The sequence below is a fragment of the Dothidotthia symphoricarpi genome (assembly GCF_010015815.1).
Source record: "Dothidotthia symphoricarpi CBS 119687 unplaced genomic scaffold P153scaffold_26, whole genome shotgun sequence".
Classification (NCBI taxonomy): Eukaryota; Fungi; Ascomycota; class Dothideomycetes; order Pleosporales; family Dothidotthiaceae; genus Dothidotthia; species Dothidotthia symphoricarpi.
In genome coordinates, this window is record NW_022985033.1 from 176,526 (window position 1) to 200,533 (window position 24,008).

Consider the following 24,008-nt stretch of genomic DNA (forward strand, 5'->3'; position numbering starts at 1 on the left):
TGCATGTCTGTGAAATGCGCGTTCTATGTCACAAAAAATACTCTAGCCGTAAGGAACAGGAGAGCAAATGCAAAGGTAAGAGAGACCACTTAATTTAGAGAGTGGATTATATGATATTTTGAACACTTCAGAGGATCCTGAAAGGATACAGAAGTCACGATGTCATGTATCAGAAGCTTAAGTGATGACAGAAGAACGGGATACGATCCAAGACGAAGGGGGGAAGGAAGGGCCTGGCAAAACCGACACAGTGAATTACTGAAGATTGCAAGATGAGACTCTGATTGAAAACTACTTAACTACTGTCTTGCATGAACCATAACCTTCACTACCAATGATAACAGCATCGAAAATTCCATCCTGTTACACGCATTCTACCCACACACTGTCCGCATTCATTGGATCCATACCCAGCACGAAGCCCACTACCAGAACAACGCTCATCAAGGTGATATACATCCACAACTCACAAAGCCGACGCTCAGATTCCTTGCGCAGGCCCTCAATATGATTCTTGTAGGACATGCATCCCCAAACATCCATGTTCAAGCCGCTGCGCAACTCCCTCATCTCGCGATGGTGACGTTCTCCCATAAGCTGAAATTGGGCGGTCGCATCGTCCACGAGTTCCTCGATCTCGTGATCCAGTTTTCTGATACCGTTGTAGTAAAGGTCATCGATCTGCATCTGCAGCTTTTGCGCCCCTTGCTTCTGTTCGGTTTGTAGCTGTTCGAGGGTAGGTCGCGTTCCTTCGTTGTGTTCGGAAGCGGAGTTTCGATGATTGTGCTTGAGCTGTGATGAGCGCTCAGTGGGATCTGGGCCATCCTTGCGGCGGTGGGACTGGTTCATGGTAGCTGTAAGGTGGTCGACGGATGTCAAGGTATGTGATGAGATTTTGAAGAAGATAGATATGTCTTTTGTGGTGCGGCGGATCGCAAGAAGTGAGTGTAATCGTCACATATTTGTATCGTCGAAAGATAAAGCAAACCAAGCAACGAAATCTTTTTGTCTGAGTTAACATGAGACTCATGGATGCAATCGCCCCGAACAAAAGACACAGGGTAAAGCCACCACACAAACAACCAAAAGCTAGTCATTGTCTCACAACGCAGCATCGGCGTTTTGGAGGTAATACAAACCTAGCGCTTTGTCTGGAAGGTGCTCGACTATATGTGCAGACCAGGCAAACCTCCCACACACAGCACGAGACATCGGCACCAGAAAGGAGAACTACGTTGCAACATACAGGAGTGACGAGTCGATTTTACTCGCAATGCAGAATGTGTCCTTGACTAGGTATTTCGCATGCACGTTGCCTACATGTCTCACGTCAGCCTGCGCGTCGCGTCGTAAGACTCTACAGGATATCTTTCGCAAAGCGGGTACCCTTTGATCTTGAATTCCTTTGTTGTTTGCGCACTCAGTAGGGCCGGAAGTTGCGACACCAAGTCACACGTCAAGGCACAACTTGTTTCTGGTTGGAGGCGCTAGTGCACGTTAAGGAGAACCTGCCGGTGCTGTGAATAGGTCAGTTTTAGGCGGTATACGCAATACATGTGTATTATGCAAAGTGCGACCACATCGTTGCATAGGCATCCGAAGTTGTGTATTTCCGCACACGCAGCAGGCGAGACAACCAATAAGGAACACCCCTGCCACGCACGGCCCGGAAACCAGGTCCGAGTTACTCTGACGTATCTTGTGACGTCATGAAATGCCACTGCGCACTAGAATGATCATTCATGACTCGCGACACAGACTATCCCTGCGGTACGATTTTCACAAGGCGAAGACGTAACCATCGCAAACGCGACTAAAATCACATAGTCATAGAGTCGTGCAGTTGCTGGGAAGGACACCGGTAATGATATCAGATGCTTCTTCAAGAATATCAATATTGACGCTCAACACTATGCATGCCTACTTCCCAAGCCAAATTTGAATCAAACAATTACTACAGACCACTTTCACAATAACATGATCAATTCCAACATTACTGGCAAGGCCCAGGGTTGTCCGTCAGGTAGGAATACCTGGCAAGAGAAGAACGTGGCTGAACCAGTTTACGCCTATTTAAAAGGTCACGACATAACCTTTTTACATTATATTCTATGTAGCCGATGACCAGAGCGTTAATCCAGATTATGGTAAGCCCAGGGAAACATAATGGATCTAACCACTCTCCGGTCTATTAGTAGGCATAACAATGACATCGCAATTACACACACCACAGTCCAAGATTATCGTGACTATGATGTTTATTGTCTCCATAACTATATTGCGGTTGCAAGAGACCATCAAATGGGTAGTGTTAGCACAATCGAGTATATGTATATCATTGACATAAAAGATCTCCTGTAAGATTCAGCAATATGTAAAGCGTCTTAAGTGCTTGCACAACAAGCAAGTGGCGAGTGTACTTCGGTTGGGCCGGGTGTACTTGGGTGACAATCTTTTGCGGACGAGTTGTGAGAAGTATAGGCTTCTCCCCAGACAGGCGTTAAATTCTTATTCATAGCATCTTCATGCAGCTTCAGGAATACCCCCACACATCGATTGATGCTGTCTACTACCACCTGCGAATTTACGCTACATAACGTGATCTCGATCTAGAGATGGCCGTTGTTGAGTTCGGGTAACAAAGTGAAAAGTATAGAGTTTGGCCAGAATAGACTGCGGATGGAGAAACTGTCACTTGATGCCAAGTTCTCACAGAAACGTGGGAGAATAGTCGCCAAGCCACTCAGAGAGCCATTTAGAAATTTGAGTCCACTATGTGCCGGGGGTAGATCTGTGTTGAGCAATATGAAAGGCTTTCACGAGCAAAGTCGCGTGTAATCCAACAAAGTCCGACAGTCGTTACTGTATGGCTTGCTCACTCATTTCCCTTATAGATTTTACAGTTCGGAATCTTCGAGCTACGGTGGGCAACCTTGAACGCAAATGTTCTTTTCCTGCCCTAGGAGTCGGCAAATGTGAAATAGTAGCAAGATGCAAGCTTCTTGACTATAGAATTAGGAAAGATTGCCCGTACGTTACAAAACGTCCATATCCGTAGCAGAGACTAAATGTAAATTTCTCATCAACGCTTGTACAGGTGTGACCACAAACACAGATATATGCATTACTATACCGCATTTTACAACATATAATTCTGAAAAATTCGATACCGACCAGCATTATCACTTGCACTTTCGGCCTGATATGAGATCAAGGAGATTCCGGTTTAACCGAAGGTATCTACGAAACTAGACATGCTGTGCATAACTTCTATCTTAATTGGTGCGGCATACTCAGCCATCCGTGCGAGGAGAAAAATAGAAGTTACTTCTGGTCGTTTCCTCAAGGTTCGCTCAAAGGTGGCAACGGGGGTAGTTGCAATATGTAAATAACACAAGCACGCGCCAAACTATTTATCCCCATCAAGGTTATTGGTAGGTGAAGCTCAACATCACGTTGGTATCGGACGCTTTTCGGAGACTCCACACCTCCAGCTGATAATCGTGACACATATTCTTTACTAAACTCCATAGGTAGGAATGTAGTTCAAGATAAGCTTCTCTGAGACTCGATTTACATCTTGGGACCTACATCTTCAGCATTTGGGCATAGTGCGATCGTGCTTTCGTCTGCCACAGAAACTGGAGAAAAAATCGTATTAGTTGCTGTCGAAGCAGGTATATACAGTCACGAGCCGCGCACCGAGCTATCGATCGATCGGTATTTTGGTCGCGACAGTTGCTAAGTCAACTTTCTCGTCGTTGCTTTTAACATAATACTATGTTCCCTAGATACGCAACGACCTGGCCAAAAGCACGGAGAATCTACCCTTTGAAGCTCTCTCATTGCACAAACATATGCCCGCCATTACTTACTGGTACGATATTGTTCCCTTAATAGATCACCGAAATATACTATTTCCAGCTCTTGTTTGCTCCAAACCTTGTCGAACCAGAGATTTTGCTTCAGAAACTCTCATGGAAGATCTGTGCCTGTGCCTAAGTCTAGAAACTTGTCAGGGATAAGATGATAGAATTATACACTAGCAAGCTTTATTGTCAACCAATTTTGGGAGCGCTTTTCTTGGGCGCGAATCCTGAGGTTATATATCTAAGGGTGCATGCTTGAACAATCCGTTGGCCTGCGCACTTGGGTGTCTCAACCTTTATGTCAGTGTTGTGCCCTTGAAAGCCACGGTACCTATCACTACTATGCTTGACTAGGGCCAAAAAGCGCTCATCGTAAAGTGATTCAGCCTTCTGTGAAATGTCCGTTTATCCAGGTGATCACCACATCGTTAGGTCTACTCAGCCCCAACCGTTTCTCTGAGAACATTCAAGAGGCGGACCATGTGTTGCATGGTTGAATTTCGCAAAGCCCGACCTTCGACGAGCGATCGAGGCCATGTATTCCCAGCATTTACTTGATGCTTATATAGAATTCCTGTTCGCGCGTTATCTTATATTCAGGGGTGTCATCGTGGCCGCTTTCCTACACGCTGACACAATGTCTACTGAACTTGATCGTTCCACGCTAGGACTTTCACATTCAACTAATCGCACTTGGTCTTTCTTCGTGTTTTATTTAGACATATCTACCCATGCACAAAACAAAAGTAGTAAAATCTCTTGGTTTCCAGTATGTTAGTTTGGAGCAGCCGCTTTATATGCGGTATCTACGGTGACTAGGTCTTTCAAGCAAGAGGACGCGCACCGCTTGATTAAAGATCGTTATACTGTCTATCCAAAAGGTCGTTGATCGTAATGAGCGTTTAACCACTTCTATGACAAGGTGGTTCTATCCATGCTCTGACATGTGAATAGAATCGAGCAGCCGTTACAACACTTATTATCCATCCTGCATTCGAGCATAGATTCTAGATTGTAAGTGCGGATTTCCCCGGGCCGGTCAAAACAGAAGGTACTATACAGCCTTTTGAAATGGAGAGCAATGCTTTGAAAAGCCGGTCATATGATAAAACCTGGTGTTGACAGTCTGAGACACCGAACCCTGGGACCGACCATTGATATTTGTTTCCTTGTTTACATCACTACTGCATGACCCCATCACTGTGCGCAGCAATATAGAGACGACACAATTCAAGGAGCTAATGAAAAGACTTACCACTAGAGACGACACCATTCATGATCTCACGCATGAGTTGAATGACCGGACAAATCGATACTACGCCATCTGCGACGGGAAGGCAGCGCTCTTGAAAGACTTGTGGGATGCGGAGAGCGACATACGTCGTGTCAACTTCAAACGAACCGCAGATAATGTTGCCGAGCGTGCAAGGCTTAGTCGGATAGATAACGCCTTTCAGTTTGAGCCCTGGACTGCATTCGTGCAATATCCACAAGTGACACTAGCCATGGTCGCCCAGCGATACAAAGAAATTGTATACCGAGAAAGCACCCTCACCGAATCTGAGCATGATAGCAGCCGCCATCTTGTGTGGGTCTGCTATCTTCTGGATCATATGCGCTATGATCTCTCATATTTGCGGTTGGTGAGGGATGAACATTCACGCTCGCATTTCGTCTTCAGCGCAGTCGACGGAGAGTCGGAAGCCCCACAGGACAGCTCGATAAGCTCGATTTAGGATTACCAACCTCAGGGAAACCGTAGCGACCAGAATTCGAGGCAGAACGTGTACATGTGTGAGGATGTCAACGGTTCGGACAATTGCGAAGAATCAGGAGTCTCAAATCCATTGCCACATAGCCACGCATCATCACCGGGCGTTGAGAGACTTCAAAGCGGGGCTGTTGTTGCATACAGAGATTTGCACTAAAGTTCGCTGTATCAAAACAAGGCTTCTATAAAATTGTCGAACTTGTATACCTAGAGGATTCCAGTCCGTTGACGGAGGCAAAAAGATTCCAAGACGAGATCAGTTGTCAACATTTTGAAGAGCAACAGGCCTGGAGAGTGTTCCACGATGCAGCACCAGAATTTCCGGGGCTGTTGAAGGGATTTGAGATAGTGTTGTTGCCAGCGATACTGGAGTACTAGAAACAAGAAGACACGGCGGCTGCCACTAAGGCTGAAGAAAAGCGGAAGATGTGGGCTAGGGTGTCTGCAAAATTCAACAAAAGTCCATAGGAGCGAAAGCTAAGAAAGGGCGAGAGGGCAGGATAATGGAGGGTGAATAGACAGCTTGGAAGTGTGTCAATGGAGATACGGCATAGCTATCAAAGACCAAGTCTACGACAAACATATACTGAGGCAAAATACCAACGTATGTGAAGACTCTTGCTCCGTTTTCGGACTTACAATCTCTACGACTTCTCTTGCACTATCTGTCTGGTGAGCATTACAATCTTTGATTGACCTGATGAATTCGCTGGGTTCATGGTCGTCGCTCGAACATAATCGTTGATATCTACTGGACTTCTCCCAATATGCATTCCGCATTGGAACTACATACATACAGACCTCATTGGCTGCGTTCTGTTACTGAAGATCAATCTCTGTACAGTCGTTATCAACGTGTATATGTGAAGTACAGTGATGATTGATCGTCAAATGCCCATAATGACTTCGGTTCCCACATGGATACATCGAGGTCGTGACGGACCTGAGTCACATGACTCCCAAAGTATCTGGTGGAGCGATAATTTATCACGGCTGAATAATATGTCCCTCCCAGAACTTGGCACCAGGTCCGAAATTGGCGGTTAACAATTTGAAATGCACCATCGTAATAATATCCCCGCTCGAATGTCAATGAAAAGACTGTTATAGTGCTTTCCGAAATACCTGCTCCTAACGTGACTTGCCTAGTAGCCAATCGGTTAGATATCTGATCTCTGGATTTGCAGCACAGCACAACGTAATTATGATATAATACTTATCTACAACTAATATACTCCTAGATTGTGTTTTAGAGTTATAACTGTTATAGAAGCCTTTATTTAAGTTATTGTAGCAAGCTTCAAAGAGCTTTATCTTGGAGAAACTTTAATCCAGCTCCGAGGCAACGTGTGTAAGCTTAGTAATCACTTGAATCAGTAATCGTGCTACTATTCTACTAGGCACGTCATGCATATTGAATCAACCAATCGGTCACTAGGCAAGTCACGTTAGGAGCAGGTATTTCGGAAAGCACCCATAATGAAGAACATATGATAATCATAATGCCTAGATAAACTACATTTGAGGGCAATTCTGTTTGTTGTTGCGAAAGGGTCGGGGTCGAGTAGAGGATGTAGGAAGTCAGACAGGAATCATTCGTCCTACTACGCTCAATGAAACTTATAAGCTACGTAAGGAAGTGACATCTACCAAACTAGCAAGTCACTAGCTATAGGACATTGCTCTAGAATCCGAATTATCGTGTAATACGCATGATGGGAATCGGGCCAAAGCTGCGGGGAAAGACAGCGTACAATAATATGTCTACAGAGACACCTTAATAGGAGACAGTATTAATTTGCATAGTTGTGACTCTAAGAACCTCAGATGGCATGGCAAATCTAATTCCATTATGCTTGACCATGATATTTTGTTATGACTATTACGTTTTCGACAGAAGCCGAACGTAAAGATACAGGAAGGCACCGTAGAAAGATACGGCTTACTACATTAAGGCACATGACTGTATCTACAAAGCATACACCGCTCAAAATGCGACTTGACGTAAGACTACAAGACCAGCATGTCCTAGATTCTCACGGTTCCCCAGCCTTCGCAGCCATTTGCATGTCTCTGAACTTTTGTGTGTAACTCATTGTGGGGACATGACCTCGGATAACAAACATGCCAACGACTCACCGCTAAAAGCCGCAAACAAGACAAGATACCAGTCTGACTTCATAGCAATCTGGTTGTTGAAAGTTTGATGTTTGGGCTTTGCTTCGTTTTAGTTCCCGCTTCATTGTCGATCTACACTTAGTTTGTTTGCAGTTGTCTCACGTGGCCAGGGTCTCAGTCACGTCGAGCAATCGTTGACTTGCTCTGACAAGCTATATGATCCCAGTAGTACCAATCAACAGTTGTTGACATACACTCCATCGCTTTCTCACTCCAAGTCCCTCATACCATCCCCAAATCATCTTCGCATGTCTCAGACACCCGCACTCATCCGATGCCGCAGAACCACCCGCACCTACCGGCGGTGCCAGCGGCTGACCGATCACCCAACCCATACCTGCTGGCAGCACGACGAAGAGCGTAAACTATTTAATCTCCAATGTACAGCAGCTACACAGAAGGGATCCCGCTGTGAGCGTTTCGCGGAGAACACGTCCGTCAACCAGCGGTGCTGGCAGCATCTTGATGTCGGAACCGTTCCAAACTACCCCAGCGTAACGGTAGACTTTTCACTCCAGGCGAGGGATGGTAGGCGGAGTTCGTGGATGTCGCTGGAGGAATCAACGGTGGATCCACTGGAGGGATCATGGCGTAGGAGGTCTGGTGGAAGATCGGTGAGAGCAGAGGGCCAGCCGGAAGCCAGGTACACAAGACGCTCATTTTTGCCACGAAACAGTACTGACTGCTTAGCAAACCCACTACCAAGAAGTATGGGTACAGCAGAATCATTGGCACTTCACCACTTACCGTCATCCCCACGTCGCTAGGATCCATCTACGGGGGGGTTCAGCAGGAAAGCCGTTAGCTACGAGATGATATGAAAGATGTGACACAGGAGATGGACTAGCAGGACGACCAGATGTGCGCACATTCGCGGGGTACTGACAGGACGTGGAGTTGTTAAACAGGGATTGGGGAAGTGGCGGTGGCTGAGAGACGTGATGGATGAGTAGCTTGAATGTGCTTTTTATATGGAATTCGGGCGTTTTCTCTGGGGGGGTTTGAGCTGTAATCTAGATTGAAGACTTTGGAATTCGGACTACCATTAGGAATCATTTGCCGTCATGCTTTTAAGTCATGGTTTGAAATTGTACAGTACATTGTGAGATGATGATGTCAGGCACGATCATCGGTAGAACCATTTTGCAACGGGTACGCATTGAGCATAGAACATACATAATGCAATAAACCTACCATGCCAACAATTCTGCCATGAGCGGTTCGGCCCTTCTCCCGTCTCACTCATCCCTCCGATTGCCTTGTCCCCCTCGGCTCACTATCTCCACCTCCACATTCCCAACAATTCACCCCGCATACCCAGCTAGGAACCTTCGATCTTGGTCCAACCATTCTTCCCTACCTTACCGTCCTGTCAATTACTACCTTGCCGACTGACCGATAATCCCACTCTTCCCGCTTCCTAGGCTGTCACATCCTGAACCTTCTTTGTGCTGATGGGACGATACCCAACTTGCCACCAACTCACCATACGTCAATGAGCAGCATCTATACCAAGGTGATGAAACAAGCTAGTATGACAACCCATAGTATCCAGTTCTCAGCATGCGTCCAGTGCCTGGGTGAATGGCGGCGTGCTTCCCGTGTTTGACCGCGGTGTACGAAGATGGCGAGGGCGAGCAAGAGGAGGAATGCATAGAGAGCGTAGAGTGTGGGTTGGGAGGCGTGGGTGTACACAGAATCGATGAAACCGGCGGCTACTACAGCGAGCATGAGTGCAAATGTGCATGATGGGAAAGCGGGCGCCAGCACTGGCGATGGCGATGAGATGTGCTCACCATGTTGGGTGGTTTTTGCGTCAAGACGGACGCGTTTGCGGGGGGTCTGCTCCGCGATGAGCAAGCCTGATTCTGCGAGAGACTTCTGCAGCGCGGATTCGACTTGTGATTCGAGGTTGCGGGACTGGGGCGAGTTGGTGCGTGGGGTGGCCATATTCAATGAGACAAGTAGTAGACAAGAGGCGCGTCGAGAGTGTTCTTGATGAGAAAAGGTGCAAGACCATGCTGTGGAAAATTCGGACTCTGTGTAACACACAACCTGGGTCTCACGCGTCTGCGACACGTCCACATCGCCTACAGCACAACAACACCAAATCAACACGCGCACGCCGCCTCACCTCCCCATTCACGCACACGATGCCAGTACTCAACATCGTGGCCCCGCGCCGGCCCGCGCCGCGCCGTATCCCCCTCGTCATCCACGCCGCCATCGTCGCCCTACTCAGCCTCGCAATGTACTCCAACTACGTCAAGCTACTTATCGCGCTCGGCATCCCGCCGAAAAACGACACATTGGCTCGCCCGCTCCATCTTCCACCCGCGACTGACATCCTCGCTGACCTGCCAAAATGTGAGAATGTACCGCAAGACACGGTGCAGGTCGTGGCATCCGCTGCGACAGACCCGGAGTGGTCGCGTGTATCTGGGCAGACACGGCGCCACAAACATTGTCCAGGCCCGGAGCACCTTGATGCCGTTGCAGCAGGGGAGGTTGCGCTTCTGCCTGGCAGTGTCTCCGCCGCTGAGGCCCGCACGCACGCCAAAAAGATTACAGATGTGCTGAAGAGATGCCAAGATGACGTCGCGAGCGCTTTATACCCACAGTGGAAGAACATTGTGTTCTCCTCACCGATGCCGGCAAGCCATCCTGCTGTCAAGAAAACACTACACGGATGCTACGTTAGTTTCTTCGCTCAGCTCAAAGTCGCTAACAATGTGCCCCGGACGATGACTACTGCATTCGAGGATATATTGGCGCTCCAAGCTGACGCGCTGGTGTTGGTTGTGTGTATGTCGTTTTATACGCGTGTCAAGAAAGGCGGGAAGACATGTTCAATAGAAGAGTTGCGTGGAAAGAAAGTGTGGGATGAGCTGAAGAGCTAGAGAGCGGGTTGACGATGATGGAGAAGAAGCCGAAAGGAGTGCAGGGCATTTGTCAAGGTATAGTGAAGCAGTGGCAGGGCGGTCTTGGGCTGGTTCGGGCGCTGATGCACGAATCCCGGGAGGCGGTCAATGGCAATGGTGGACGTGGATATGGCGAGGAAGTGGCGCGGTGAATGGATGATGGGGTTTGGGCGCGAGAGGTTGTGAGACGGTTGAGGTCGGTGTTGGTCCCGGGCTGGGCGAGCATCAGCAAATATTGATAGTGTGTGTCATTTGTATTTACGTCATTCACATGGCCGCGACACTGGTGACGACTTTGCTATCTTGAGCATCCTGGGAATGCATAACGATCTTACATGTTGGTGCGAGCTAGCACAGTTCCCTTTAGACGCTGTTGCCTTGTATCTGTGCTCCGTTGATAAGAAAAGCCCATCATCGTGACTAGCCGAATCAGCTGTGTCTCTGAGCGGACCATTGGTGTTCTTTGCTTATCTATCTTGAGCCATTTCCTCCAATTGGTTATAGAGACAACTTAAGCTGGAAAGGTAAAGTCGGCGTGATGTGATGTTGTTGTCCAGAAACAGCTATCGAGTATACGTCAAAAGTGCCGACAGTATCCAGAGAGTTCTGGATGTCGGTATGCTCTGGCAATGCACTGGATCCGCAGCTCATATCAAAGAAGACCCGGCAAGAAAGCTGCGACTGATCAGGCCGCCGCTCACTCCGACCAACGATTTTAGGCTAGAATACTAATACCGCGACAAAGACCTAACTGCCTATCCACTCATCCCTACGATATTTTCTTGAGGCCATGGCCGCTATTCAAATCCGAAGAGCTTGTTACCGACAATGAAAAAAAGGGAGAGCATGACCTTATCTCTTTGAATTGACGATTCACATAATCAGATGTGGCTGTCGTGCGCGATAGGTAGAGATTGCAGTGTTAGTCGCGGGACACCTACAGAAAAACTTGCTACGTCAGCACTTGAACACAACATTATCTTGAGGTCGTAGCATTCTTTCAAAGTTGAGAGAGCCTTCGCTCCCAATAATAAAAAAGTGAGGCCATGACTAATTCTCCTTGTGTGTCACTTTCACATATTCAAAACTATGCCATCAGCACGACACGAGCGGAAGCCAAGATTTCGATTTCAAAGCCGTGGCGGTCTGGGCGAACAAGTAAGCAGTAGTAAGCAATACAAAGGCACAAATGCCATGACCCCATGCCCCTTGAAAATATATGTTTGGTTCTAGGGACATACTACTAGAGGGCTTCTGGCAAGCGGCCTCTTTAACGTCTCAGTCTTCAAACTGACATCGACTGAGATGTGTGCAGAATGGACGAAATGCTAATATAATATAAACAACTATTCTTACGGGGTAAGACGTTAGTTCTCGATAGGCAACTTAGTGTCACAAGAACTCTGATCAGCGTGCCGCGTTTTTTGACCGACGTGTTTACTCATTCTCATCAACAAAGTTCATCTTCACCAACACAGATACCCCACTACAATCGGCATGTTGCAGTACATCCCACCTACAACGTTGTTTTCTTCCCAACAACCCCTTCAGCAAGTTGACAAAGCACCCGAACTCAATGCGGAACAACCTCAGCAAGACCGCGAAGTCAATACATCCTTCGCCGTGCAATACGCCTCCTCCCCCTACCTCACAAGATGTATTTGCAACTCCGAAAGAAAACTAGCTCAGCACAATCTGAGTCCGCGCGTCTTTCAAATGAGCTAGATACCGCACAGCAGACAATCGAAGCGCAGCAAGCACGTTCGAAAATGGTGCGAGAGAGTACGCAGAAAAGGTTACGAGAACAGGAGGATATACACCAGAAGGCCTAGGCTGGGTTCGAGCGAGAACTAAGCAAGTATCGGACAAATGCTGCAGCAGAAACCAAACGCCAGATCGAAAAGACGAGGATGGAGGAGATGGATTGGAAATGGGCAAAAGACCCCCTCGTTAGCAGTGATATGACTTGGAAACGAGAATACGAGACTATGAAGCACAGTTTGGATGAAATTGCGCACGAGCAAGATGGGGGGAATGTTCTGACGAAGGGGGTTGCGGTACATAAGAAGGTGTTGAGGGGAAAGGATGAGCAAACTGAGGAGCTTCAGATACAGCTACTTGAGATGCATGAGACACGTACGGTATCCCATCCGTGTGTTGCACCTCCAAGACTGACACTCTACATGGCAGACGAAGTCATGAAGTTGCTGCACGATACATCACAAACGATGACCGCTCTCTCAACCTAGCTCCACATTGCGATATACTATCCGACTCAGCGCCTCGCAGACCTGAGAGAGGATATGAAAAAAAGGGTTCAGGGGTTTTAGAGATGTTGTCAACACGTGTGGTGAAAGTATCAATTCCGCTGGTCTCGTGGTTGAAGACGAGCCGGTGAAGGTTGAGAGCTAGGAGGATATGGAAGCGTAGTTGGAGCAGTCAGAGCGAGTAGCTGAGGAACTGGGGAAGAAAGGAGGAGGTTTGCTGGGGCCTTTGAGGTGCGGCCAGGGACAGGGAGTGTAAAGATCATGTGACGGTGAAGATGCAGCGTTGGACCTTGGATTCTTGGGGCTGTAGGGCATATCGTTCTGGGAAAGAGGTAAGCAATCGTAGAAATGATATAGATAGATAAGAATCTGCGATGGGGCGGGTTCTGTGGTCTTCGCAGTGGATTTCTGCGACGATGTGTTTGGTGTTCTTGTGTGACAGTGATTGAGCCGAGCGCCGATTGGTCGAATACGATTAAGCATCGCACCAATCAGAGCACTAGATCTAAGCAACTTCGCTTTAAATTAATCTATCAATTTCATCAACGAAAGCAACAATGCTTATGAGGCGCATATACACACCCTAATCTAGAGCTTGATTTTCCAGGTGTCCATCGCGGGCGCCACGACCTCTGCACGCACAACACATCCTGACATTGCTACCGGCTCATCGCGTTACGCCGTTTCGTTCGATCTTGTGGGTAGGGGCGATTCCCCGGTCTGCATCACTAGTTTAGGACTAGCGCGCGAGCTATGGAGCTCGCGCCTCCTCTATAGTAAATCCATAACTCTCACACCACACATACTACATTCGAGAGATCTTTCACCATATTGACAGCATGCTTATGCTGAACGTTACCGCGTCAACATGCATCAACGCGGCTGAGGGCAATATTGGATAGTGTACTAGCACAAATGCCGTCTTTTGTAGGACGGTCTCGAGTTTTCCGATTGGTGCTCGAGTATTTGGCGTGTAGTTCGTGGCTAAGCGGCAGGGATAGAGAACGCCAATTCTCTCAACTTCATCAACCCCATTGCCATGCACAACGCGCGTCGCAAGCTCGCGGCAGGCGCACGTCTGCTTTTGGAGTTGTCTTTGTTTTCTCAGTTTCGGCAAGATTACCGACACTGCCGCATGCACAGCACCTTGTCCAGCTTCGGCTGACTCTACGATGGTGGCGCGAGTAGGAAGAGCTCCTCGCGACGGATGCATACCGCTGACTCGCCAAGTCGAGACAATGTGCTGGTCTATCTGACGCATCAATAAATCATTTTGCTTGCTATTCCCGCGTTGATATGCGGCCATGAGGCTGGAAGCGAAGGTGCATGGCTATCGACAGCAGCGATGAGCTTGTGCACACACACTCCGGTAAGACCACGAGCCAAGCACACGATATCTTGCCTCGGGTATGATCAACGTCGCATGTGTCTGAGAGGGGTAGTCAGTTAGAGGGGTATTTTTCAACCCTATGCGCAGCGTTCGTTCGTCTGTTGTGCAATTCTTTGCTTTGGCTTGCACACATGGAACACTACCCCCGACTTGCATCCGCCATGTCGTCTTACGCCCGCCTCATCCAACTGCTTCTTACTCTCTTGTCGCCCTGCGCTTTCATGAAGCTTCTCGCCTAATCATCATTCCTCGCTCGCCGCCTGGGCCGATTGCACTCCCAACACCGCTATCTTGCCCTGGTGACTCTTGTCTCACTCGTCCTCATGCCTTGGTTTGTTGTCATCGTCACCCAATGGCTGAATTTTGCACGGCGTCGCAAGGTTATGCTATGTTAGCATTTCAACAAGATCAAGATAGCGCGCTTGAAGGCAGAGAACACGCTCAGTAATTCATTACCGCAGAGGTGCTCATTGAGTCATTGCCGCATAGATAGACGATGCGCTAGAAAAGTTATCAACGGGTAACAACGCGCCTAAGATGATGTTTCAAAGTTATTCAAGGCCTCCGGAATGACTTGGCCCAATCCACGGCGGGGCTCGGTGGCGGAGACGCAGCGTTGGAATACAATCCGCCCCAGATCACCCAGTGTGCTGCACATCACTCCATCGTGTGCACAAGACTGCGCACTAAACAAACCCTCGCACGAAACAATTACAAAACCATCAACCCTACCTCATCGCCTCAACCCAACCGCGTCTATCCTCGCCCTTTTTCACCACACATCGCGCCCCTACTGTGCACTCCGATCCAGACTCACTTCACACACCGCACCTCGTCTCCCCTATCCCGTTTTCACAGCGTCTGTATCTCACCTCTCGCCATTTCAGTATGTAAGCGTGTCGATTTTCTACCCTGACGTCCTGCCGTAAAATATTTTCCCCTAAGTCATGTTACGAGAGTTGACTAGCTGAGTCGGCTCAGAGGAATTGGTTCCGATAGGCCGCGAGACAAGATGGGTCGAGGGGCCAAGTGAGAACGAAGTTGTGGGTGAGTATCATCAGAGAGAGAAGGGGGAGTCAAAGAGGATGGTCGAGGGGTATAAGAACGGGCTGGCACCATACGTAGGTGTCTTTGTTCTGCTAGCTATAATCCTGGGCTGATGTTTCAAGGCCTTTTGTAGTCTACAAAGATCGGGCGTGATGTATCTGAACATGTACGGAGTGGCGGTGGCTAGGTTGGCCGACATACGACTATGTGACTCCTTGTGAATGATGAAACGAATATATTTTGACAAAGTCACAAGCATCAATGCATAACACTTCTTGCACGCACCATTTTGCATCTACACCTGAACTATTGGACGTTGTGGGTGAAGAATGAAATTAAAACCCTTCTGGATATTCTAGCATATGTAAAAGAGCGATGTTCAATTGCCGAACGTGGGACCGGATAATGATAGTAATCGACTGAGCAGTGTGTATGACAGTGTTCTCCAAGCCGAACGGGATCATAAATGACGGCCAGACAGTCTCTTCATAGCAGGAATCTGGGATGGCAAACAATAATGACTTTGGCTCTGGTCGGGGATAGGAGCAGCAATGACGAATCGGCCTAATCCCGGAGTACAGGTACCACGAAAAGTTGAGATCGGTATATCTATCCTGATTCTTAGAAGAAGAAACTCTGGTCACTGCGGGATGCAGGTGTAGAAATGTCTGGGTGGTGAACTCATCCCGTGAACAAACGTTCACGGAAGTACATTGAATAAAGATGGGCGTTGTTAGAGAGATTCGAGACCAGGTGTGATAAATATCAGTCAATCGGGTCTTGTGAAACGAGCGGCAAATTAGTGAGTTGTAAGAGATGTCAAAACGCGTCGAGTCGGACATTGGTGCATGTGAGGGAATACGAAGCAGAATACCATATGATACGATATGAACTTGTGAGCTTGATTTTGCTTCTTGTAATCTTTTGATTCGCTTCTATCTATCGATCCAAACACCTCTCGAAGATGGTAGACATCCGACGTCATGCGAAATAGCCGTGAATGCGGGCTCATAGAATCAACGACTGGGTCAGAAAAAACGGGGTACGCTGATGATCTGGCAAGTTATTGCATTCCAACAATTGAAGAATTCCATGAATAGGAAAGAGAGAAATACAGAGGGGTGGGTCAGGAAGTTGGGATACGATCCAGTTGGTGTAGACTGGATGGAAAGATATATGTAAAGATTGTGGGCTGAGCTCCAGCCGGTCATCGTGACCCATCTCGCTTCTTTACCCCCGAATTGTTGCTGCGCAAACTCTCCAGTTATTGCAGAGTATATCGAGGATGTGAAGTGGCCAACACCGCAAACAAAAGGCCAAACTCTCAACGGCGCTATACCGGACGACATCAATGTCCGACGCTCCTTCTACTCGCATCCAGACACTGATATAGTCAATGCCATCAGTCGCACGTCGGACAGCGTTAATGAAGTGATGGTATAAGGAAACGGAGTTACATCAGACCTCAGGGGGTCTCACATGATGATCATGGGCAAGAAAAGGATAGGAGACGCGATGTTCGCTATGTGCTGAGAGGCTCGAGTATACCGACCAATCATAAGGGATAGAAGTGTAATGGAGTTGTCCGTACTGGAAGATTGTAGAGCAATCAAGCTCATGATTCGTGTCAGGGTTGAGGTTTACGAACGGATGTCACAGCCGTGAATTGAGAAGTTTGGGACTGCAAGAGACAATGGTAAAGCTACAAGACTCTGACAACGTAGGTTGGTAGCTAGTTCCAGGAATGCGAGGATATTTATCCGAAGTGGAGAGGTTGGCGTTATGGCACATGTCGAGATTGCGGAACTTAACATTATGTTCAAGTAGGATGATCGGTGAAGAGCTTGTGTTTCTGTTGTGGTTTGCTGGATGTCGCAACGATAAGGTGCGGGTAGCCTGCAAATCAAAGGAGAAAGATGCGTAAGATGTTTTGAGGATTACTAGCTGCGTGAAGTTTCTGATTGGGCCTATCCCGTTGGTGCTCCCCTATCAAAGTGCTCCGGCAGGTGTTACAGTTCTAGCTTTTATCATTGATTAGTACGCATCAAGCGTAGAGATAGAAGGAGCGACAAGTAAAGATTACAAGTGATGCATATAAAGGGAAAGGCAAGCTTGTTACTATATGTGATCGAGTTTTGGGGACCGCAAAGTTCTTGGTGGTATGCTGGGGGTTGGGAACGCATGATTGCCTCGTTGAAATATGTTTAGGGGATGGTGGTCGGCCTGGATATCCAGGAATGGCTAGTGGGGTTAGGTTCGAAGAGGTTATATGAGGACTAGGTTCAAGGAAGTTGGACTTGGCAGGAGCTGGAGGGGGGTATAGAAATCGTGGAGGTTGAGCGCTCAGAGGTTGGTGTGCGAGAGTAATGGGAAAGTCTGGTAGTAAAGATTTGGATATGGAGCGTTGTAAGAAGAGGGAGCATAATGTATCACGAGGTCAAGGATTTGTTGCAGGATGGAGGGCCATAGATTTGGGAACTGAGTTGCGTATCATGAGTGTCGCCCGGATTTTGTAATAGTTGAGCAATGTCGATGGGTAGTTAAAAAGACCGAGGGATGTTGTAAGCTAAGGAATCAAAGTGAAGGGACGAAACAAAGGAGATATCGGCATAAAGAAGGAAAGGTTTGGATGATTTCATTATAACAAAATAACATAATCTTACAAACACTGCTTTGATTTTGGTACAGTTATGACATGGGTTCAACGCTCTCAACATGATGTGGTCAGAGTCTGAGACATGTTGATACATAATAAATGGAGGTGTAAGATTTCATTTTGAGTAAATAAGCCTGCTCTACAACATTAAAAGTATTATTGAAACTAAACTGCGTAGATGGGCTGGAGGAGATTCCAGGTAACGGTATACAGGATGGCAGCATTTAGGTTGAATTATAACGTGCTTTTTGTGTGCTGTATATATTGTTGGTCAAGAAGATGGTCTTGAGAAGGTAAAACTGGCTGATCAAGTGCTTTAAGTTTATGAAAATAGACAAAAGATTATTCTTTTGCATTTTGTACTTACTGAATGATTAATGGACTGAAGTTCAGCAACGAAGTAGAAGACAGGCAGTGGATAATCGTGCAGGCCGTAACAAAACTAGGGACCGTTGGCTTGGTGTAAATGTTCGAATGAATAGAAAGTCTTGATGACATGAGGGATGCAAATGTTGATACATGAGTGAATCTCAAGCTGCGAGGGTTGAAGTCATAAGCTGCAAGGTACACTCGTGGTACGTTTAACATGTTTTAAGGTTGTTGTAGTTCGAGTTTCTAGGTACTGGACCGATACAAGAGAACAACATGGATGAACAAAGATGCGTCTTCTTCAAAGGGAAATGAACATACCCTTATTTGAATCGGACCATAAAGATTAAGTGGACGAGTAGTGACGCAGAACTGCTAGGACAGAGAAATGCTGTTACGCGTTGAGAGATTGGGCCTGAGTAGCCGCAAGTTACTCGGGTCGTGCGTGAGGAATCACCGAGGATTTGGGATGGAGGTAGGAAAGGTGGAATCGCTTCTCATGTTGGTTTGAAACGGATGGTAAGATGAAATGACCTGGAGAGGTGGGGAACCTAGTATTCAGTGGACAAGTCTGAATAGAGAAGCTCCATCGGAGAGATAGATGAAAAGTGGATATAAATGCAGGGTCATATTCCAGTAACTTCAGGTTGGAAGTGCGTGGACAGCTGGCTGTATTCAATGGGATGCTGTTGGAGTTGGGATGCTCGGGTTGGGTCATTGCACTGAATTGAGGGACATATGTGGCAACGTAAACGTGGGGTTATACCATTAAGGTCTGCATACCAGACACAAGAAGATAGCTGGATGGACTACGGCATGGCGGTACAAGACGAGTCGGCGAATGGGAAGATTGTGGCTTTGATATCATGAGCGTAGAGAGCAATGAAGGTTGGAAATCAATGAAACAACTGGATGTTCCCGAGAGGCGAAATGGGCAGATCAGTGTTCATAATGAAATCGGGTGTTTTTGCGTAGGAGGAGAGGTACGTAATACAGACGGATGCTTGGTGACTATGTCACAGATGGAGGCTTCGGATCCAATAAGTATAGAAGAGCAGCAATATCACAAAACGGAACTATGCATCAGATGTGAATGTGAATACTTATAGGTAGTAGAAGGAAAAGGTAAGAAGACCCCCTCAGTCCGTCTTTCAAGCAGCTGCGGACAAGTCTTGTAAGTATATCAAACGATGTTACAACCCACTGCAAATTGACTTCTGGAAGTTGAGGTTGTGGCGTTGGATCTGTAGGTTTGAGGTGGAAGACAAGGGGGAGAAAACCTCATCTTTCTGGTAACAGTGCAATCTCGTAGATGCCCTATTTTGGATGCTGTGACATGGGTATTATACCTCATGGTTGGTCTGTTCCTGAATGAAAATGATAACCGTAACGTACGCTGTTTTCGATGCGCTGAAACGGAGATTGGGCCCGGACATTGTTGAATAAGATCACTCATTCTGTTTTGAACTACAACTTTGACTTTCAAGGCTTACGAATAGTACCATGCAACACTTTCGGATGACACTGTGAAGGGATTGATATACCGGAAGTGGAGTCGTGGCCCCAATATTGTCGGCTCGGGGAATGTCGGAGATATGTGGGCATGTGACCAGCACCTTATGTGCATTAGTCCGTCATACGGGCGACGGCCCGAATCCCATGCTGATGTGCGCAATGAAAGATACGACCAGGATATTGCGTTGCGAGGATTATCACTCAGCTAAGGCGGAAAACCCAACAGCACGCTCGTGGTTGTAAGTACATGTAGATACCATTGGGGAAACAGAGAAGCTGATGTTTGGAGATAACCGAGATGTCAATTGCTGGAAACGGTGGCCAGTATGCGTGGACAAGTAGCACAATAGAAAATTAAGGGTATTTCATTTCGGAGGTGTACTTGATGTCACTACATGGCAGTAATGGTTGTGGTGATGCACGCACAGAAAGTAGCGGAAAACATAAGATCGTCAAGTCACGATCCCAGAGGTAACTAGATCAATGCGGAATAGATATGTGAGAAGCTGCGGTTAGTGAAAAGAACAGTGTTATAATGAAGGTTAAGGGAGTCAAGGAATGTGAATTGAGTTCGTTGCTTTTAGATCATGGGCTTTGAAGTTGATACAATAATGTACAGGCGCAAGACGAGGATGGCAAATCCTATATCATGCTGTAGCTGAAGGCAGGTTAAAAGCAGACAACGCTCCAACATGTTGCACTCCGGGCCTATGCGTAGAGATTGGAATTTCTACGTAGTGTAGAGCGATATCGGCGAGAGGATGTATAGAGCAACTCGAAGACCACTTCATCTGGGAACGTTTATGCAGAAGCCAGCTGTCTTGTAAAGAGAAGCCCGATTGAGCTGCCTCTATATGCTCAGATGAGCGCCTTTCGAATTCCTGTTCCAGTCAACTCAATGTCATCCTCGCATATCAACGCAAAGACGTCATTGGAAATATCTAGATTGCTAGGACTTATAGGATTCATCGTGAAGTTGACTAAGGAAACTGACTTGGGAGTAGTTGTGAGATGTCTGAGGCCAATCCGGAGCAAGACGTGTCGGAGTCTGATGATTCGGCGATACCGGTAAAATGCAAGATGGGCTCGCTTGGACCCTTGTTAACGCCGATTTCGAGTTTTCGCTAACGTCATGCGAGCTTTCGTAAAAATACGCGAGGTGGCGGGGAAGTGGGGCGTCTCGTGCGACATAGTGAAAGCAGGGATGCGATATCCCGCCGCTAGATATCCGTGTAAACACATGTGTGTTGTTTGTAGCACTCCCAACGATACATGGCATTGGTTCATCGTTGTAACCTATGTGCAGCGTTGGTGCGTTATTTCGCATGGAGAACTCCTTGAACAAGAATCTACAGACAGTATTGAACTGCAAACTCTGCCCCGAAACAACACGGCTGGTCGCGTCAGTAATGATTATATCTAGGTAATTGCCAATTCAGCCCACAGATGCGGGAAACGGTTAACTTCGCAGCTTGAAGCTTTACACAGCATCTCTTCAGTATAGCATCCCGCCACGCTTTACACCTTGTCAACTGATTTCTTCGGATAAAGTCTCCATGAACATGTAGGTTGCAAGGCTCAGCGGTTTAATTACACCTCTTGTGATGCCATCCGTTTGATCATGTCCTCCCAGTTATGACGGGTTGTGGTGTCGACTGCGAATCGCAGACAAAGCCATCGTTCTCAGGTCTGCGCTCTTCCATCCTTCCAGGCAATTCCAGTATACTCCAATCTCAGGAGTTCCACCAATATCTGTTCTTTACCCTCCTATCCTTTGTTCAAGGAGGTCAAACACTCGGCAATCACGAATATCTCACTCATGATCGATGTAGCTCCCCCTAGAAGGACTGCAAACCGACACAGCACGCAGTCTTGCTTGCATAAAGGTGGGATAGCCCCCCACGTCTAGGCATTCGGCCTCCGTCAACCTTCCCAATCTGACAGTATTGTGTGCTTACTTTGCACAAAAAGATGAGCACATCAGCCCGCAACGCTCAGCGCCTCCTCCGCTCTCCTTCTCGCGACTCCTCAGTCTCCTCACGACCCGAGACTATCGTTTCTACTCAAATCAACAAACACGGTCACCCTACGCTTCCCCCAAACATCTTCAGGCTCGCCCACTCCCTCACGCTCTACCAGAACATTCAATCCACCAAGCACAAGATCCAAGAACAAGGCTGGCTTGACGCGCTCGCCATAGCCGTGGAATGGCATCCCCTGCCTCCGCCCGCACAAATTGACACTAGCATGCACACACAATGGGAAACAAGTCGGCGCACACACCAGGACGCGCTAGATACATTGATGCAAGGAGTAAAGGAAGCGCGCATACAAGACGAGATAAGGCGGGAGATGTTGGTAGACAAGCCGGGACGGTATCCGCACACACCGGAGCCGGAAGTTCGTGGACGCAGTCGACGATTGAGGGATGATCGCGCGGTACGCCATTTGGATAGGAAGAAGCAAAGGTCGAGATCGCCAGATGGCTCACCACATCGACGGGAGTACCGTACACGCTCTCCATCCCAAAGGTCGAGGTCATCGTTTTCTTCCAGTGATGACTTTCAGCCCCGCTCGAGGCGACACCGCCGAAGCCGCCGCTCGCCTTCCATTCACGCACCTTCCACATCAACAGCAATGAGTTCCCGGCATGCCACCCGATCCCAAGCCTTTCAGCAGCCATTGTCAACGTTGAACCTTGATTTCGCGTTGCGCAATAATCCGCTTACATGGGTGCGCGACTATTTCCGCCGGCTGACAGGGCAAGCAGGCGAGGATCGCGAGGAGGAGGAGACGATTGAAGTCAAGGTGACATTGAGGGTGCACAGACGGAGCAGGACTATCGGGCAAGGGGGATGAGGATGGTAGAGACGGGAAGGCGAAGAAGTGAGGGGAGTGAGGATGAGGACAAGTCTGGAAGCAAGAAGCGCGGAAAGGCGCGGGAATGACATGATGGAGATGACTGGTATGGCATAGATGGGAGGAACTTTTGTACTTTGTCAACAATGAACGGGCGAAATGTTCTGGTTGGTCATATCATGTAGTCATGCTTGTGCATCTGCATCTGGCCTGTACCCAATGAGATGAAACCTAGCCATTGCCGAATCGTTTCTCTAGGTGGTATTCTGCAAGTCATTCCGAGCGGTGTTGAAAGTTCGGTCATGGCAGTAGACCATGTCGAGGATCTTATCAACAGTGTACTCGTGCCAATCCTTTGAAGATTCTTTGACGACTTTGTACAAATCAACATGCTCACATATCCGAGCCAACCTTCGTGTCAGTCTCAACGTGTTCTATTGTGTTGCTTATACGAGTTATGACTTTACATAAACTGTTGAATCTTTTCCAGAGGCAATCAACACCCACCACACCCTTTTCTTCTACACCTCGTCGTTGTGCAGGACCCAACGCATCATTTCGGGTTGGAACTTCCCTCGTGGAAATGCTGGAGCATATCATCTTCGCATCTCGCCATTTCGTTATCTGGTCCATAATTCTATGAGTCTTCTGTACAAATCCTGTGCATAAACAACCCATATTACAAGAAGCAGTCACCGCATCTCCTCTCACTCATACCAATTGTATTCTGTCCGGTGCCAGTCCATTTAATTTGATGTACGTCAATCCCTGCACTGTCCCAACTTGGATGTCCGTTATCTTTTCTTTACTTGAGTGGCCCATCTCTAGGGAAAGACCAATCTCATTCAACTCACTTGGTTCCAGGTCCGCGTTCTCTTGTCGTATAGAAATGAATGGATCGCCAAGCTCCGAAGGTTCTGGAGTGACTGGGAGGGGAGGAGGAAAGTGCACTCTTCTTACAATGACGAGTGGCAAATCTCTACAGATAATTGCGGGTCTCTGATAAACATTATAGCACGAGTTGAGCTATTAATTTATTGGAGTCTTGAGAGATATCAATAATGGCGGTACTTAAGAGGACTTCGGGAGGTTGTAATTTCCTCTCAAACCCAATCTGATCAATCCTACTTTCAGTCCTAATAATCTTGGGCAGTACGCATATTTCA

General features: G+C 47.5%; 7 protein-coding genes across 7 annotated transcripts; 5 read left to right on the forward strand and 2 right to left on the reverse strand.

Moving 5' to 3' along the window:
- Positions 1 to 299: 299 nt before the first annotated feature.
- P153DRAFT_361754 (uncharacterized protein) lies at positions 300 to 849 on the reverse strand (the record flags this gene model as incomplete). The annotated part of the gene is made up of 2 exons (XM_033667009.1): positions 300 to 328; positions 387 to 849. 2 exons carry the CDS (start codon positions 847 to 849, stop codon positions 300 to 302), a joined length of 492 nt encoding a protein of 163 aa, XP_033518169.1.
- A 4,261-nt stretch (positions 850 to 5,110) lies between these two features.
- Positions 5,111 to 5,605, forward strand: P153DRAFT_391196 (uncharacterized protein; the record flags this gene model as incomplete). Its single annotated transcript, XM_033671022.1, has 1 exon — positions 5,111 to 5,605. One exon carries the CDS (start codon positions 5,111 to 5,113, stop codon positions 5,603 to 5,605), a length of 495 nt encoding a protein of 164 aa, XP_033518170.1.
- A 2,461-nt stretch (positions 5,606 to 8,066) lies between these two features.
- Positions 8,067 to 8,623, forward strand: P153DRAFT_391197 (uncharacterized protein; the record flags this gene model as incomplete). Its single annotated transcript, XM_033671023.1, has 2 exons — positions 8,067 to 8,461; positions 8,509 to 8,623. The coding sequence occupies 2 exons, from the start codon at positions 8,067 to 8,069 to the stop codon at positions 8,621 to 8,623; spliced, it is 510 nt and encodes a 169-aa protein (XP_033518171.1).
- A 701-nt stretch (positions 8,624 to 9,324) lies between these two features.
- Positions 9,325 to 9,768, reverse strand: P153DRAFT_391198 (uncharacterized protein; the record flags this gene model as incomplete). The annotated part of the gene is made up of 1 exon (XM_033671024.1): positions 9,325 to 9,768. The coding sequence occupies one exon, from the start codon at positions 9,766 to 9,768 to the stop codon at positions 9,325 to 9,327; it is 444 nt and encodes a 147-aa protein (XP_033518172.1).
- Positions 9,769 to 9,971: 203 nt separating this feature from the next.
- On the forward strand, positions 9,972 to 10,899 carry P153DRAFT_361755 (uncharacterized protein; the record flags this gene model as incomplete). The annotated part of the gene is made up of 2 exons (XM_033667010.1): positions 9,972 to 10,623; positions 10,796 to 10,899. The coding sequence occupies 2 exons, from the start codon at positions 9,972 to 9,974 to the stop codon at positions 10,897 to 10,899; spliced, it is 756 nt and encodes a 251-aa protein (XP_033518173.1).
- A 1,337-nt stretch (positions 10,900 to 12,236) lies between these two features.
- P153DRAFT_391200 (uncharacterized protein) lies at positions 12,237 to 12,988 on the forward strand (the record flags this gene model as incomplete). The annotated part of the gene is made up of 4 exons (XM_033671025.1): positions 12,237 to 12,396; positions 12,476 to 12,576; positions 12,635 to 12,875; positions 12,930 to 12,988. 4 exons carry the CDS (start codon positions 12,237 to 12,239, stop codon positions 12,986 to 12,988), a joined length of 561 nt encoding a protein of 186 aa, XP_033518174.1.
- Positions 12,989 to 21,954: 8,966 nt separating this feature from the next.
- Positions 21,955 to 22,842, forward strand: P153DRAFT_401676 (uncharacterized protein; the record flags this gene model as incomplete). Its single annotated transcript, XM_033671928.1, has 1 exon — positions 21,955 to 22,842. One exon carries the CDS (start codon positions 21,955 to 21,957, stop codon positions 22,840 to 22,842), a length of 888 nt encoding a protein of 295 aa, XP_033518175.1.
- Between the last annotated feature and the right edge of the window lie 1,166 nt (positions 22,843 to 24,008).